Raw genomic sequence first — 17,584 nt, 5'->3', positions numbered from 1 at the left:
GAGCAGTGCACACTGTAATCGTAGCTTATTTTGGTATAGGGATGTTCCGTACTTCACTGATCCCCACTTTCAAAGTTTCGCTAAATATGCGCTTACAGTACAAGCAGCGCTAATGCAGGTTCAGTGGTAACCCCTTGACTATTTCAAGTGCAACAATGCTATATTGACAAGTTGGCATAGTTACTGTACCGTATCGTAACGCTATTCTTATTGGCAACAATAGGAAATACACTGTTACTTTAAGTGGCCTTCGCTCTACCGTCACGATGTTGGCTCCGACAGGATCCCTTGACTGAAGCAAAGAATACGGATCCTTTATTCACACGAGTATGAAGCAGAGTATGTAGCAAAGGGGCGGCATCAATTTTCATAGACGTAGGTAGATGAGACATAGAGGAAATTCGGCATAGACTGCGCTTGGGGAATCTGCAATGGTCCATTTGTGTTCGTTCGAGTGAGCCCGACGCATGCGCAGGAACGGAGAATGTTCGCGAAGAACTTCCAAGTTGAGCATTGCGTTCCTGCGCTCTCACCTCACTCCACGTGTCTATTTTCCCTCAGTAGTGAAAGCCACGATAATTAAAGTAGTTTATTCGGTGTATATTTCTCCTTCGCCAAATACAACGGCACTGAAGCGCTGAGGCACACTAGCGCTCTTATTTGAAAGTGTCCTTGCAGAGAGCAAAGTACGTGTCTGTAGCGGATACCGTAATCGCTCATTGCTTGCTTGCATGCCGTTACTCACTGACCCAAGGTGTCCAGGCTGTTTATGAGACGGAGACAGTATAGTGTTCAATCGCTCAAGCTTCCATGGTGTCTTGGTTGCTGTCATCCCAACTCGAAAAGTTTTGGTGGAATGCTGTTTGCACAGACCAATTTTTAGGCAGCAAAATTCGCTTTCATTCCACCGAAAAAGGCCATCTATTCAAGCCCTAACACGGCACAGCAGATGATCTACGCAAATGTATCAAATAAAACACTGGGATGGCATCAGAGCTGCTATCTATATCGTATTCTGTCCTATGAGAGACGTCTGAACGTCTCTGCTTTATCGAGGTGCGCGAACAATAAATTTAAAAAAATTCTGTAGATGGCCTCAAGTCTCACGCATGCGTGCACACTGCACCCCGCTTGCACGCAGGGCGAGCCCTCAACCGTGAAGGCAGTTGTGCACAACCAGTACAACTCGCCCCTGCAGCTCTACTCGCAGGAAAAAGTCGCTGAGACTTTGGCATACCACGCCCAGGCCATCACCGCCGAGGACGGGTGAGCATGACGCACAACATTGGGACGCTGGGGAAGCTATAGCTTCTGTGCAATACCCAGGAATGCAAGAATAGAGATACCTACTTCTATGATAGAGCGAGTTAAATAGTCAATAGTCATTTCACAACGAAATGGCAGGGTGGAAAGCATGGGAAGCCGTAATTTCAGACGCTAAGTAGATGTCGAATAAAATGGCTATTTGACAAACCTCAAGGAAATGATTGTGTCGTGAAATATACAAGCACTGTAAGTGACTCGTGGCGAGGACCATGGGAGAGGAGAGGAAGTGGTGTGACCTCCGCCACTCTCACACTCTGCCATGCCCTCATTATGTTATGTCGTAACTCGCATGCGCGCAGAATGCTTTTTCCGACAGCTATAAAGTTGCATGAACGTAAGAGAAGACTGTACACCTTGAAGCTAGAACAGCCCGCTGTATATGCATGCTGCGAACGAACAAAACGAAAACATCTGCAGGTTATTGCGTCGGTGCGTAAAGGTGCCGCGAGTGGCGTCAACAGGCATATCGCGCTCTTGCTCATTATTCCTGGAACTTTAATATCCTCACCACTTCAACCAGGAAAAAAAAAATCCTACGAAGAGTAAATATGTCAAGAATTGCCTTCAGTATCCCTCGGAAATAACGCGAGAAATATAATAAAAACAACGACAGGAGACCAAGCACGATTTTATTTCAGTCCCCTCGATATTGATAGCAAGGTGTGAGCGAAGTATTCAAAGAGCGTCTAAAGGTCTCACCAGGGGTTTCGTCGTATATAAAGCTTTCTCAATGCCGTTTTGTAATCAAATATAGCTTCCGTAACGCGAGCGGTTCACTGCCGTACAAGGTAGCGTTCTAGATTCTCTCCAGGCAGCTTTCTGTTTAGTCACAGCGCAGGAACAAATAAATCAAGAATAAAAGCGAAAAACAGACGAGAAAACGGGGCGTCTGGAGACCAGTGCAACTGGCGTGTGGCGAGGTCAGTTAGTCAGCGCGAGAGGCTATAGTCAAGCGAGGTGAGTCAGTGACAAATGAGAGCACCGCTTTTTGAGTCGCAAGTGGGGCGCTGGGGAATGAAACAGACGGGTAGCTCTCGTTCAGCGAAAAATACGCTTAAAACACGCGCGAGAACAGCAACACGCGAAGATGGAGGGCGATCTTCTTACGTGCGTTTGTCTGTGGCCAGGCAGGCGGATGTCTAACGAGCACGACGACACGAATGGCGGTCGCAAAAACAAAATAAAGACGAAATAACAAAAGCCCCGTAAATAGCGCGGTGTGTCACGTCGAAAAGGGGGTGAGCTTACGGCGCAACGATTCTGACGTTTTGCCAGATGTCGGGAGCGGCGCTACTATAGAGCGGAACGAGTGAAACGTGCGCCTGTTGTCGCACCGCTGCAGGACGCAGCTCTTTAACGCGTCGAAACAGGAGTCGCCGTCTTTGGCTTTGCATGGAATAAGATGCGACGGCGTGCGTGTGTTGATGCTTGAACGCTGACGTAATCAGCATCTTCGCGAGGTTCGGCAGACGGCTGAGTAAATAGTGGGTTAATACATAAGGAAGAGGTACTAACGCGATAGCGTACGTTCGGAGGAACAGTTGCACGCGTTGTCACACTAATTCAGGATTGGTGGAGAAGGTTGTGACCTCACACGTCGAGCTGTGGAATGAAAAGGATCAAAACTCGAGTAAAATTGTGGATATGTGTGATCGTAGCATGACTGAAATTTCATAACGGCATATGAGGATGTGAAGTAAATTAGTTCTACTGAATAGAAAAGTGAGTTAATTAGTTGGAAATCGACCCCATGCCTCTTGGGCTGCGAGTCAGGCGCACTACCACTGAGGCAGGCTCGTTCGATTTGGTTAAAAGGAGACTTTGCGTTTATTGTGGTGTATCACGTGGCCTAGTGTGCCTACTAATGGATGCTGATGAGTGTGCGTAATTAGAAATAGATACTGATTAAGGAAGAATGTTGCAAATAACCATTAATGCTGTGGCGTCATACCTTTAAGACGGAGCTTAAGTGTCCTCCTAATTTAAAAAAAAACAGTTGTTTTCAACATGGGCATCACGAACTAACATCAACAAGTTGGGTTTCTTTTGAGGAACTGACGCGGACGCTATATTGGTAGATCTGTGCTTGCCGTCTTACGTGTAAATGATTTGATCTAGACAACCAGTGGCCTGCAGACCAGTAAGGTGGACGTCGCTTGCGCAACAACACCTATCCTCTCCTTTCTTGACCGGTCCTTTTCTATCGCGTCCCATTCTATTGCAGCTGCAGGATTTCGTGATTTTAATCACCAGAACATATTTTTCCCTATATAAGCGGAATACGACATGCGAATAACCTTTTCTCTGATGGTTGCTTTCTTTTCTGAGCTGCTAAGACGACTCACGGAATTCAAGCAGAGCCAGTAAAGTTTTGTGTGCTGTTAAAAATGCCTTAATATGAAACGCCTACGACGAATATTTTACTTCAAAGGGAAACAACTGTCGCATTCTTGGAACTTCGATCCGTAATTACAACACTTGTCTTTACACAAGTTGAGTGACATGCAGACACTTGGGACGCTTGTCAGTCATGACAGACTTCCCAACCACCCACAGAACTCCCACTTTGCCCAACAGTTGGTTTGCCGGACACTGGAAGCGTCAATTTATATCAGCCTGGCGCAAAAAATATTATCTGCAACTGAACGCATTTCCTTTTTCAATTCCCGCACCTATCATGAGATTTGTAGCCAGCGTTGTATACTGTCTTAGCGCGAAAAAAAAATACTATTTTGTGTTTTTCCCTACTGGTGTGTGCATAGCGCATGCATTTTGCCAACTATTTTCTTTTTTTTTTTACCTTGTTTCACTTTTTGAGAAGCAAGTGGTCCCAACTTTTGTGCGAGTGTCACCCTCTTCTCTCTTATCCTCTTGAAAATGCACCTCAGTCTTGTCCTTGGCTTCGATACTTTCGATGCTTCCACTGCGTTCATGAGGGCACGAAGACGCTGTGAAGTCGACGCCGTGTAGTGGCCGTAGTTAGGGAGGAACAGAACTAATCCAAAAATGAGGGGGTCAGAGTTTGGCTGTGCATCGTAAGCCTTCATTCCAACTATGTGCTTGAAAAGTGTAAATCTGCCTGCAGGGTCAACGACATCCAACCCGTGGGGCTGCCCAAGACTCTCGTTCGCTCCGCTGTCCTACAGGCTCTGACCGAAGACGAAACAGGTGGGCCTTGGATCAACATTTTATTGCCAACGAAGTGCAACTGTGTACCGTTTATTAAGGCAGAAGCATTACTAGCCCCATTAGGAGAAAATCCGGTGGTATATGTGGGTGTGTGCGCGTGTACTCGGAGATGGTACGGAAAACCCGAGCGATGTCAAGAAAAATAGGGTGACGGCACTAAACGGCTGCCGAGCACCGCCACTTCAGACTATCCTATACACGTTGTTCGGTTATATAGTATAGACGCCACTGGCCAACCTCCATGTGGCGCCAGTTTTCCAGACATTTGTACCAAAATTATGACTCAACCGTTCGTCGCACAGCCTTCGGGGTGGTGTCATATGCACGTGTGCGTGTGTGGGTGGATGACAGTGCACCCAGGGACAGTAATGATTACGCATTCCCACACGTAAGCAGTCTTGAGTGTCTCTGCCAAAGTTTTCATACCGTTTTGTCTTTGAACGCGTTGCCGCATTTTTGCAAAGTTAAACCTACACAGGGTGGACTTTCACGGTATATGCAAATGCTTAGCAAGAAAACGCTGCAACGTACGGTGATCCTGATTTGCCGCTGAGCGAGGCGGAAGCCGTGGTTTGGCTGCTGTGAAAGATGACACAGTGAGCCGGGTATGTTAGAGTTTTAATCAGTTGATGGTCATACATAATAGTCGGAGTTGTAACATCGCTCCATTCAGACTAAAATACCCATTAACCTTTCCATTAGAGTTTTGAGTAACTCCCATGATTTTGTTATTTAAAAGCACACTCTGATTACAAACGCCAAGATGGAAAGATTGTTAAAAAATGAAAACGCACGTGACGCAGAACATAAATGCGTTCTGTAGTGTCAGATGAAGACCGTCCTGCGCATATCCCGATCTCAGGCTGTAAATAAGACAAGCTGCTTAGTGGTCCCTTATTCCACCCGCTTTACAGACTGCGCAGAAGCGCGAAGCTGTTCATTTCAAATTCATCGAACAGAATATATGGCATTCTTGTGTCTCTGCCAGTGAGAGCAACTGAGGCCCTCGTTCAATCCAAAAAAATATGTATATAGGAGGAGGACAAATAATATCTGGATTGCGCATTGTGCGACGCTGTAACCAGTTTCAGGGCCGGGAAGCGAATCGCGCGGCTCCTCGGCGCAGCGGGGTGTGGTAGCGCAAACTGCGAAATAAGAAAGCCCTGCCCCCCACACCGTTGCGCCGCAGAGCTGCTGCCGTTGCTGGCCCGGAATGTCTCTGCGCCAAAATAAACCCGCTGTTGGGCCGAGCCCAAGGAGAGACGCCGGCGCGACGCGACGCACTGCGCTAAAACCAGCCCCGGAATGCGAGCTCGCCCGTCGTCTGCACCGCAGGGTTCTAGCCCCAGTGTTTTCGAAGCCGCGCCATTGGGGATCACTTTTCCCAATCGTCCGTTTACCTGCGCCGTTCGTTTACCTTTCTCTTACCACCTCGTTCACACTCAATGAACGCACTGCCAAGCTGCGACTGAAGTTCGCCGCTTGTTTGGAGTGGTAATGGCGCTGTGGAGCGCGCCGTTTAGAAAGCTATGGTTGGCACTGTTCCTTTGTCGGTAAATGGGCGTGGTTATCTGTGCGGAGCCACGCGCTTACGCAGGCGAGGGGAAGAAGTCTGCTTCAGAAGAGACAAAATCTTATGTAGCTGCCAAAACACATCTTGCCCCGGCAAGAAACAGCTAAAGGAAGGCAAATAAACTAGTGCTAATTACACATGCTTGCGAGCGTGCAGGCAGAAGTTGTGTATGCGCACAGCCGTGTATACTTGTGTATGCCTCCGGGTATGCCCCCTCACCCTCGACTCAATCAACGGTCACTAAGGGGTTTCCTGAGACGCTTATCAACATCGTTTTTTCCAGGTGCAAACCCATATCGAACTGCGAACGGGACGACTGTGGTGCAGAGGTAAGTTGTGATGTGACTGGTACACGTTTATGCCACATGGAAAATCGTCGAATTAGAAAAAAAAGACTTGTTCCCGCTCATGGAGCTTTCTTGACAGCGAAAGAGAACGTATTCGGCGCACCGAACGCAGTGAACAACTTTGCCAGTGAATGAAATATCTATGCTAAAAGCTTTAGTAGCGCATGTAAAAACGATCTGGAAGAACACATTAGAGCAAGAGCCCGTGTTCATTCGACTGATGTCTTTTTCACCCCAAAGCCAGCCAATGAAATAAAGGCCTTGTTTTGCCGCAGTTTTGAGCCGAATTTGTTATCACCTGATGTGACCTTTTTCAGAAACAAAATAAATGCAGCAAACAGCATAGAGAAGAGAGTGCGTGACTCAGACTTTGCCAGTTCAGTCTAGTGAACGAGCGCTCTTAGAAAACAGAGCTAAAAAGGTGACAAAAAGAAGTGACAATGGTGAAAAACAAAAAGATGAAAGGCAAAGACAGTGCGAGAAAAAAAAAACACTTGGGCTTTTTCCGGTGCCTTATTAGGCCAGTGTCCTTGAACAACAAACTTGTACTGCCTGCCCATTCCTGAGCTCAAATTTTGCAGTGATACAATAGGCAATCCGCAGTGCCCGCAGGGGCCGACTGCTGATTTGCATTTTGCTGCTTGCAGGGCTACTGCGCCTCCAACTCCTCCACCCAAACCGCGGCCTCCATCCTATAGCAGTGGTTCACCGCAGCCAGAGCGCCCTTACTCTTCTTCCGGACACCACGTGACCTTCTCTAACCCGGTAACTCCCGGTACGCCCCCGGTACAGCAGCACCACACCTACATACCGCCGCCACCTCCGCTGCACAGCTACCAACAACCCAGCTACCAGCAGCCGAGCTACCAACAGCCGAGCTACCAACAGCCGAGCTACCAACAGCCGAGCTACCAACAGCCCAGCTACCAGCAACCGAGCTACCAGCAGCAACCGGCGAGCTACCCGACGCAGCACGCGCGTCAGAGCAGCTACGAGGAGGCCGACCGGCGCCAGCAGCAGATCCGGGAAGCCGAGCTGAGGCAGCGCCAGTACGAGGAAGAGCGACTGCAGCAGGCCCAGTACGAGGAAGGTCGCTTCCGGCAGCCGCCGCAGGACTTCCGGCGTGCCGAGCACGACGCCGAGCAGAGGAGGCTTCGCGAAGAAGAGGAGCGTCACCAGCGCGTATTCCGTGAGGAGGAGAAGCGGCGTCAGCAGGAGGAGCAGGAGCGCAAGCGACGCCAGGAGCAGCAAGAGTACGAGCAGTACCAACAGCACCAGCAGCAGTACCAGCGATACCTTGAGGAGCAGAAGCGCAGAGACGACGAGCTGAGGCGGAGGAACGCTGGGCAGCAGCAGCAGCAGCAGCACCAATACCAGCAGCAGCAGCAGCAACAGCAGCAGGAGGCCGCCAGACGTAGGCAGCTCGAAGAGCAACAGCGAAGGGCCCAGCAACAACAGCAGCAGCAGCAGCGCTACCAGAACGTCCAGCGTGAGCCGCTGAACGTGCAGCGAGCCCAGGAGGAAGCCCAGAGGCGCTACCAGCCGAGCACAGCCGTGGCCAGTTCGCCACAGCACCAAGAGCAGGTGGGCTCGCAAGCGCAGCGCTGGGAGAGTAGGATCTGGGAGGAGCAGCAGGCCAGGATGCCCGGCACACCCCTAGGATCGCCCTCGGTCACGCGCCGGGCGCGCGACAACGTGTGGCCGCCAAAGGTGGGTGGAGCCCCTGCGCTGCGGTGCTTCGCGAGAAAGGCTGAGACCATTCCTCGAAAATATCAATGAGTGATTAGCGGCAGGAGGACACTAAATAATCTTGAGCCTTCCAGCGAGCTGCATGCGGTGCAAGGAACCTCTGTCCTGGTTTCGTGGAACGCAATTATAGAGTGATCAAGTTACCATGTGCAGGAGGAGATGAAATGAAGAAGCAGTCACCGACCATAGCCAAAATAAAGAAAGATTTTTCGAAAACTCTTCGAGGTTTCTGGTCACAGTAATGGGGACAGAACCGTTTCGCATCTATTTGCGAAGACTGTGACGTAATGAATTCTTCATTTCACGGCATGATGCCTGACGAGACGAATTTACATCGAACTGTCGACTAGCAACAGGATGATTTGGGAAGGTTTGCATGCATGAGATAAATTTGTTTTGTACCTTGGATATCGTCACGCTAGCTAATAGGCTTTCGAGTGACCCCATCGTTTAATAACAAACCGAACATGCGTGATAATAGCATATGAAACTGGTGCCAGATATTTTTTTTTCGTTAGATTCCCGTATACACGAGTTTAAGGGAACATCCCCAACTGTTACAAGCCAGCAGGACATCTGTGGAAAACAGCTCGTAACGTTAACGCCGGCTAACACGAAGCGTGGTCATAAGCATAACAAATTGCCTGAAATCATTTTACATTTTTCCTAAACGGATAACATGTACCGCGACGCATTTTGTTAAGAAGTTTTGCTAGCCGTAGAGCAATCGACGCTTAATACTTCCCACGATGTTTTTCTTACGGATTGTTTACATCCTGGCCCACCAGTTGTAAAAACGGTTCTTTTTTCTTACGCAGTTAGAAACGTTGTGCAAGATCTTAATACTGAAGTAAATTTTCTTTCTCATTTCCAGGAGTCGAGTGTGCGATGGACACCTAAGACGGGATTTTCTCCGCAACTGGCACGCCAAAGTTAGTGCGCAATTGTTTGTCCTACATGTAGTTCATTTGGCAACAAATGTTTAGTGCTACCTTATGTACTTTCATTTCTTGCTTCAAATAGTCTTCATTTTACCATGTATACAGGCACAACACACACTCACATAAAAAAAAAAAAAACGTCCAAGCTTGTTTATCGTCATGGACGATGCATTGACTTTTTGGTGAAAGTGATCCTTCGGTCAATGCACTTTGCTTATCAGTCTGAGGCTTGACGCAAACAGTGCTTAGTAAAAGGATGATAAAAGAATATGCGTAAGCAATATAATCACAAAAGCCATGCCATTGTTGAAGGTGCCAGAAAGCTTCAGTGACTTTTGACATAGAAGGAAAACCTGAGAAACTTGTAACAGTAGGCTTGCTACGTTTTTATGCGAAGCATATTACTAGAGCTACACTACAGCCCGTCGAGCGCGGCGGTGGAGCTACCATTGACCTTTAGCGTGAACACGTGACACCACGTGACAACATGACGTCACAGCAGAGGAGAGATGGGCTGCCGGCTCGCGCGGTCGGCCGCGGCGGTGGAGGCTCCACATCAGAGGCGCTGCAGCTGACCACGTGACGCTACAGCAGCGGTATAAAGCTGAGCTTGCCTCGCTCTCCGGGCACTTACGAGGCGGCCAGGTGTTGGGATGCCGCCTAGAAGCAGGACTGATTTGAACGAGAAGCGAAAGCTTCAGCGTGCCACAGAGACCGATGAAGAGCGGATAAAACGTCAACCAAGGAAAGCCATGTATTACCAAGCCTAGCCATCAATATGCTTCGCATCTGACTAGGCTTAACCTTAGCTAAGCCTCAGCCATTTTTTTTTGTATTTTCGTGCACGACACGCGAACATTAAGTATTAAGGTTAAGTGACATGTTTCATCGAGCTTCCCACGCAGTTTTTTCTTTTTCGTTGTCTTATTAAAATTGGGTGTGTGTTTCTCTCAAAATTATGTTTCAATTTGCTAATGACTGCGCTCACACAAAACCGTTACAAGTTTTCGTCTGGTATCCAGTCTGCTATATTATGAGGATATACCATTCGCCTACTTTCCGACATGTTAACAGCGAGTTCCTGCAAGCGTTATCCTTTTAATTTACAGCCTATAAATGTGTGAGTTTGCTTTATATGCAACTTGCATGATGGCTTGCTTTGTAAACTGTGTATTCAATGACATGTTTGTGTTCACCTATACATCTTTGACGTTAGTGAAGGTTTAGAATGTCTGGCACAAAAATGCCACAAACAGCTTAATACTGATTCCCACTTGAAGTATATCAGCACTAAATTTTGCTCGCACCTTTAACAAATAGGTAAGCTGCTACAGGACTGTGCCGCTGTGCAGCACATGCTTATTGCTTATTGTGGCCGTTGACATTTCGCAGATACCGTTTGGCTGAAGCGAAATGTATGCTCAAAATTTCAGTTTGGTGCACCATTATATTTCACGCAGTGTTGTCAGGCGTGAACTCAAAATATCAGGAAATATTGACTAGCTCTCGCTCCTTGTGCTCTCTCTGATCCACAACTCAGGTCTATTGGTCCAGGCTAAAGGTAACCCCGCAGTGATTTATGCCCATGCAAGCTAACTTCGCTCGTGCGTGAATTTGTGCTGACTTTTTTCATTGCGACAGCATTCCTTTTCGCATAAAGTAATAATATACAAATAAAGACTTGCGCTGAGTGTTCGTTTCTCTTTTTACAATCTGCCTTTCTTCGCGTCTTTACTTTATTTTTGTTATAAATATTTCATTACTAGTAATGTTATCATCAAACGACAAGGAAACAAACTCTCAGCTTGCCGCGGGTTTATTTTTCCATCTGTCGGCCATGCCAAAGCAAGCGGTGTTCTTGGCATTCGTCTGTCTTCTCCGCCCAGGTTCGCAAGGTGCGAAGCAGTTCGTATGGCCACCGCCGAAGAGCGGCGTGACCAACGGAGACGAAGGCTTCCCGTCGCGTCCCCCCAGCCGCTCGGCCGTGAACGCGTGGCACCCGGCGTCGCCGACGTCTGGCACGCGGACACCGCCCTTCGCGCGGTCGCCCTCCCTGGGACGTCGCACGCGTGACATCGCCTGGCCGCCGCCACAGGCTGAGGCATCACCGAAATTCGTGCCTCGGCCCGTGAGCCGCACAGGCCTGCACCGGCCCGACGAGTTCATCCACCAGAACGCCAGCTGTGGCGTGCCACCAACCTACAGGCCGCCGCCAAACTCCTCCCAGTACCTGTAGACGTCGCCACCGACCACCCGCCCCTTCCTCTCGAGCCGTAGAGTTCCCCTACATCTCCCGCTGTAGGAGATGTGCGGGAACACTACAACTCCTCCGCGACCTAACACTGCGTGCGCGTATCCCCTGCACCCTTGTTCCTTTCGCACCGCGCACGCACCTCCACACACCACGGCCTCCTTACACACTCCACGCTGTGCTGTTTAGCAAAGCGCACTGCCGGGCAAATTCCTGCGGCGTTACATAGCTGTGGATTTGTGTTCCAGCAGTAGTGCACACGTTTCCTGCCCCCTGATCAGCATGCTATCACGCATGCTCTGCCCATAATAGCCGTTTCTTCCGGTTTTGTTTCATGATGTTTCGTATCCTCTTGGGAGTAATGCATTTGCAATTGAATCCATTTGACGTGGTTCCCCTTGTGGCTCTACCGGCGAAATTTTATCCGTTTCAAGCTTTGCTATATGTCAGTTACGTACGAGAGCCAGTCAGCGCGCAGAATTAGCGAACTGACGGCTAGCCACCCGTGAACTTCAATCGAGTCGATTTCGCGCAAGTTATCTTGCCATGGAAATTCTTGACTCACATAAAATTATGATCAGCGGAGTTCTCCTCAAAGGCACCGTGCAAGTAGGCCGTGGTCTGTGGAGCCGTTTTACAATCCAGCGTGATGGACTAGAAAGATATGGGAAGTGCCGACATACGCGTCGTCCGTGGTGCATTTTCTCCACGAGGTATAGCTTCTGTCCGGAAATTATGCGACTGGATATTGCCTTGAAGGAAACGGGTACAATCATGGGCCAAAAAAACCGCTTGAGACGGAAATGCCGCGGTATGCCAAGAAATAGGCAAGAACAAGCAGAACTTGGCCAGGGGAAAATATTCTTGGACCGGGAATACCTCAGAGATGCATATGACCTACTTCGGTCTCTTGAGTCTGGCTACTCAGGACTAAAACCCTGGCGGGGCAGCGTGAGAACATGCACCATGGACGTCGCTTTTTCGCGCTGCAGACGCACTTTAGTTTTGCTCATTGCAGAGAGTCTATGTCGTATCAGCCGAGGAACGAAGTTTGTTTCCCGTGACTCGAACAATGCAGTAAGTGTGCTGCTGCATCGCGGAAGTTGTTAATTTGTGTTCTTACGCCTTTTAGAGAGACGTTTGCGAGATGACGGAGTTTTCGCTGCTTATTTAAGTTTGTCTGTGTTATAGGCCCGCCCACGGCGGATTGTACATGCGTTCTCCGGCGTTACTGGTGTTCTATTATATTTTGTTCTGAAATGAAGCCAATTTACAAACCACAGCGTACACACGGTTATGTCCAGCGAACTTGTACTGAAATAGAAGCAAGTTTTCGCAAACCATACATGCAGACCTTAAAAATAAAAAGCTGTGATATCATAAGAAACTGCGACGTGTTTCTACATTTCGGCTGTTGGTAACAATTACACTTCGCGAAAGTGGCATGATTGCCTAATATCCTGCGCCCTCTCGCCGCCCCGCATTAAAAGACTTAAAGGGGAACGTTAGTGTATATATATATAGCGACATAACCGGTTTTTATCTGCACATAATTTGCCTCAATCTTACTAAAATGTACTAACTCTGACTCAGGACCAGCGGGGGCACAGCTCACGCCTTTACCATGCGGTGTGCTGTCCTTGTTAAAGGTAAATATCATTCGTGGTCTTCTACAGAACTGATGACGCAAAATCATGAGCGCAAAATAGCTCCCTTTCTCTCGTAATTTTAGTGACCTTCATCCACGATGCCAAAGTAATGTACCTGCAATAAGCCAGTTCACACAGAACGAAACAATTTATTTAGTGAGCGGACTTTCTTCCTAACGTTTTTCAATTGTGTGCACGTTCTTAAGTGACTTGCGCAAATGCAGAACTGCTAGTGTTTTTTCTGCTAAACAAAATTAATCTGCGCATTCTAACAAAAAATGACCTCCATTTGAGAACATAGCTTCGTGTGCTCGTGTGCGTCATATATCTGAAGTGGAATGCTAGATGATGCATCTGTCTGAGTGTCCGCAATAAAGAAGGAAGGCGTGTGAAACGATTTAACTGAAGGAAGCAAAATGAGGTGGCTTTTTCACGAATGTGAGCGGAATTCGTGTGGTGTGACAGAACCTTCTCTTAACATATTTTACTAACAAAGTATGTTTATATCGAGATATTACGTTATACATCTTCTTGATCGAAGGAACTATATGCTATCGTAACAGTGTTTCTTCTGTGTGTGTTTACGTGTGAGGGTTTTCATTATTATTTAATATAACGTTTTATAATGCTGTGATTAGATATTTACGGTGTGTTTTTCAACTAACCGGTGGATGGTATTTCTAGTCAGTGAACATAGGAAAATAAACTTTCTCGGTGCAGTTTCCGCGTACGTACAGCTTGTGCCTTAGCTTTGCAAGAGCTACAAAGGCAGCTTTTTTTACTTTTTTATGTTAGATTCTTCTTTCTCTTTCCCCTCTTTCTTACTATCTCTCTCCTTCTTTTCTCTCTCTTTCTCTCTTCCACAGTCGGGACGCCGCATACGTTCGTGATGTGCGACCTGCGACCTCTGTCAGAGAAAGAAAACGAAAATTAGACGATGCTCTTGCAAAAACGCGTTCAAAACGTCAAAGCTTAGACGAGCACGCATTCTTTTTTTTTTGTTATACGCCTGAATTTTTGTTTGGGTGCTGTTTTTTATGTTGATGTTTGAATAAATGATTAAAAATACTTGCGATTGTTCAGCTCTTTGTCTCCTCTGATTTTATAAGTCAAGCATGCTTGATAAAAATTGATGCCATGGCGGGTGTACAGTGGACAGCGCTGCAAAGGAAGCGAAGATAAGAAGTGTACCTCGCATCCCATTTCAACCATGCCGCCGCGGTAGCTCAGTGGTTATGCTCGGCTGCTGACCCGGAAGACGCGGGTTCGATCCCGGCCGCGGCGGTCGAATTTCGATGGAGGCGAAACTCTAGAGGCTCGTGTACTGTGCGATGTCAGTGCACGTCACGACGGGAGAAGTTTCGGGCCGATCATCACGGCCTCGCATGCTCAATTACGCGGATCGAGCTCAAAATTTGGAAGCGAACATCTTGGCGCACACGCGCGCTGGGAGAATTTTATCAAATGGGAATGTGTAGGAACAGGACTGCCTCCTAGTTCCCAATATAAACTAAAATGTTCATTAATGTATTTTTGGTTAATTAGGTGCTTGACTGTGACAACTATCATCTCAATTTGTGTGCTCCTCGCCGCGTAAATTATGAGCAGAGGTGGATTTGACGCACCTCTCAGCGCCTATTTTTAAGAAATCTGTAAAGCTTAATTTTCATCACCCTGTACAACTTTATAGGCCGGGCATGTCTATTATGCGGGGCCGGAGCTTTGAACCTAAGAGAACACAGGGTGAATTTCTTGTTCAGTGAAGCCAAAGATGTCAACACGATGCTGTCGGCTTGTGCTTACAGCTTTCTGTTGTCATCGAGTTGCAAACTTCAGGGTCAACTTGGTGCTAGTCGAGAACGTGATGGCATTTAGTGAAACACACAGCTTGATGGATACGCGGTTATATTCGTCGATATCAAATCTCGGTGAAAAGGGGACCAAAGGGTTAAATAAAAAATTTAACTTTACGGCGGCTGAAAAAATATCTGGTACACTACACTGGCGGGGGACTTAATACAAAGGTTGAAAAGAATGACGCTGCGGATGAGGCAGTTGGAAACCATGCAGTAGGCGCGAGGAAGAGCAGGGGAGATATTTAGTATAATTTATGGAAAGAAGTCAAATAGCAACTGTGAATGCCCTTTCCCATGAACTAAAGAACCTGAAGTGGACATGGCAGAGCTAGGTGAGGCATGCAAATGTGAGATGTAACCACCATAGGATTGCGAGGTTTAAAATTAACTACGATCTCAAAAGAAAGCGGACGAAATAATCAAGGAAGAAGCAATAAGGGAAAGGTGCCGCAATTTGCTATCTTGCTCCTAAACAAATATTCTGCTTAATAGATGAGGTGGAGCATACCGTGGAGGCGGTGATTGACAGCTTTACCAATATTATCACGGAGTGCGCAATTGACGTAGGAGGAAGGATAGCTATAGAGGGTTACTGGGAAACTTTCAGAAGAAATAAAAAATCCGCGTAAAGAACGCCGGAGCATAAAATTTTCGAACCCCAAAGGGACGACAAAGTAGCACGGTGCACTGCTATACTAGTTGGTAGATTTCTAGATCGTAAAAAGAGCGCAAACAGTCACAAAGTATAAGAATGGAGGCCTTCAGAGCATCGTTCATTGTGATGCCTGTCTGTGCTCTTCTCGCGACGTATATAAGGCAGAAGTTGCTTAGTACTTCTCTTAAAGTGACCCATAAAACAAACTGAAGTCGGCGTGCATCGAGAGGGTACCTCGTTCTAATCACAGAGACCACACTCACTGAAAATGGAGTTTTTTTAAAGTCAGAAAACAAAATGCAGGTGTCGCTATCACCGGCCGATATGGCAAATAGAAGGCGCTCGTCGACACTATTTTTCGCGGACCCCAGAGGCTAAGCTTACACTACCATTCACTTCAAAATGGTTGAAACTCACTCTTTTCGGTAAGAACATCACAAGTTTGAATCGACTGACGGGCAGAGATTTAAATGCAATTTTCACGGCAATAAATGCGGCTTTCGCTGCCGGACAGTCATCAACATAGCCATAAAGAGCCAGCTATGGGGTGAATTTTTACTGAGAACAATAATTGGATGGACTGGCACTCAGTGTCTTTAAGATCCCCGGACAAGGGAGAAATTTTTCCAGCTGTGATGTTTCTGTGAATGCTTCTTGTACTTCACTTTTTAGCCAGATTGACTGCGCTTGGTTAAATGGACTTGCAGAACAGTGGCAATCAGTCGCCCCAAGACAAGCGTATAAAAGTAAAAGTAAAAGTAAAAGTGGAGAAAAACTGTACACAACAAAGTCAAGATTAGGGATGTGAAGAAACCAGATGTACGTCGCGAGAGATAAGATTTGCAATGTAATTAGCAATCTTTTCATAGTTTAATATTTTGGAGTCGGTATATAAGGTCTATAAGGTATATAAGGTTTGATGATTGGAAACTAATGAAAACAAATCTGCCGCAAGCAGCACCGAGGCCACCTCAAAGTTTGAGCCAGCTGTGCTCCTAAATTAATCGTGGAAAGAGTGTGTTCGCCATATTTCTTTGCTACCTAGAGAGCAAAAGTACACTAGTTCGAGATAGAGGGTTGATTGGAAAAAGAGAGAGCAAAGGAGGAGAAGGGAGAAGGCTCGGCTTTTGCCGCGAAGCGGGGCTCAGAAATGCAGAATAATCAAACAGAGGGAGGAAAAGCGGGTGGGTAGAGGGGTATGGCAATGTATGCGAAATTACGTTTGTCGTCGGAAGCGGTCGCAGGAGAAGGCAGATATTTGACAGCATAAAAGGGCGTCGTCGCTTTCTGTTCTGATTGCACACAGCAGCCAGGAGCCTCTGCGGAACAGTTCGGGATTGAATATGGTGCACCCTACCTACCTCCATACCCCGGGACTTTGCTTCTGCTCAAACGAACTCTGTTTGCGACAGGTGGTCGGAAAAGAAAAAGTAAACCTCGCCCCAATTGACAGAACGCTGTCCTTGACCGAGCTGAGCTCTGCAGTTGCCTCGTAGAGAGATATATGTGAAAACGTTTCCCGTACCGCAAGCAACTGTTTTCTTCATCCTCACGACTACTTGAAGCTGCAGCAGTATTATCGTCAGCTAAATGTTTTATACGCAAGAAAGAAACAACCATAATGAGCAGCAACATGAATGTGAAAAAAAAAAAAAACTGGGGGGAACACTGAAGCTCCGCCTTAAGGGTATGACGCCATAGCGTAATGGGTTAATGCCTATACCTGCAGAAGGGCGTTTTCTACTGCATTAATAGATCCCTGAGAGTCCTTACACCTCTACTGACGAAGTGTTGTAGCGATGCGTGTTCCCAGCGGTGGGCCATGTAACAGGCCTCGTATTCATGTTGAGTAGCGACATGGCATCGCAAACAGTGCGAATTTAAAAGAAATATTTTCTTTGTTTTCCTTGGCAGCACGTTCCAAAAGAAAATTGCCCATTCTCACTTAATAAAGCGGTGTTCAGTGGTCTATGGTACATCGTACAGACGACAGTTAAGAGAAGAGAAAAACATTTCTTTCTGCGGAGCCAGACGTAACAGGAGCTTCG

The 17,584-nt window shown here is 47.3% G+C and overlaps 1 protein-coding gene across 5 annotated transcripts in view; it reads left to right on the top strand.

Annotated features, from left to right (window-relative positions):
• The window catches only part of LOC149352151 (uncharacterized), a 60,255-nt gene extending 46,162 nt beyond the window's left edge, over positions 1-14,093 (top strand). For 3 of the 5 annotated variants that reach the window (XR_016290695.1, XR_016290698.1, XR_016290696.1), the window contains 7 exons: positions 1,142-1,266; positions 4,412-4,494; positions 6,372-6,417; positions 7,083-8,145; positions 9,059-9,116; positions 11,012-13,025; positions 13,892-14,093. Coding sequence is in view for 1 of the 5 variants with exons in the window: in XM_089581308.1 (XP_089437434.1) it covers positions 1,142-1,266; positions 4,412-4,494; positions 6,372-6,417; positions 7,083-8,145; positions 9,059-9,116; positions 11,012-11,361 (1,725 nt within the window). In the remaining 4 variants the exon portion in view is untranslated. Of the gene's footprint in view, positions 1-1,141; positions 1,267-4,411; positions 4,495-6,371; positions 6,418-7,082; positions 8,146-9,058; positions 9,117-11,011 lie in introns of all 5 variants that reach the window. The other 2 variants (XR_016290697.1, XM_089581308.1) reach the window with 2 other exon arrangements.
• The last annotated feature ends 3,491 nt before the right edge of the window (positions 14,094-17,584 follow it).

Source organism: Amblyomma mixtum, chromosome 3 (assembly GCF_055824585.1).
Source record: "Amblyomma mixtum isolate Tamu chromosome 3, ASM5582458v1, whole genome shotgun sequence".
Lineage (NCBI taxonomy): Eukaryota > Metazoa > Arthropoda > Arachnida > Ixodida > Ixodidae > Amblyomma > Amblyomma mixtum.
This window is presented reverse-complemented; position numbering and strand designations above follow the sequence as displayed.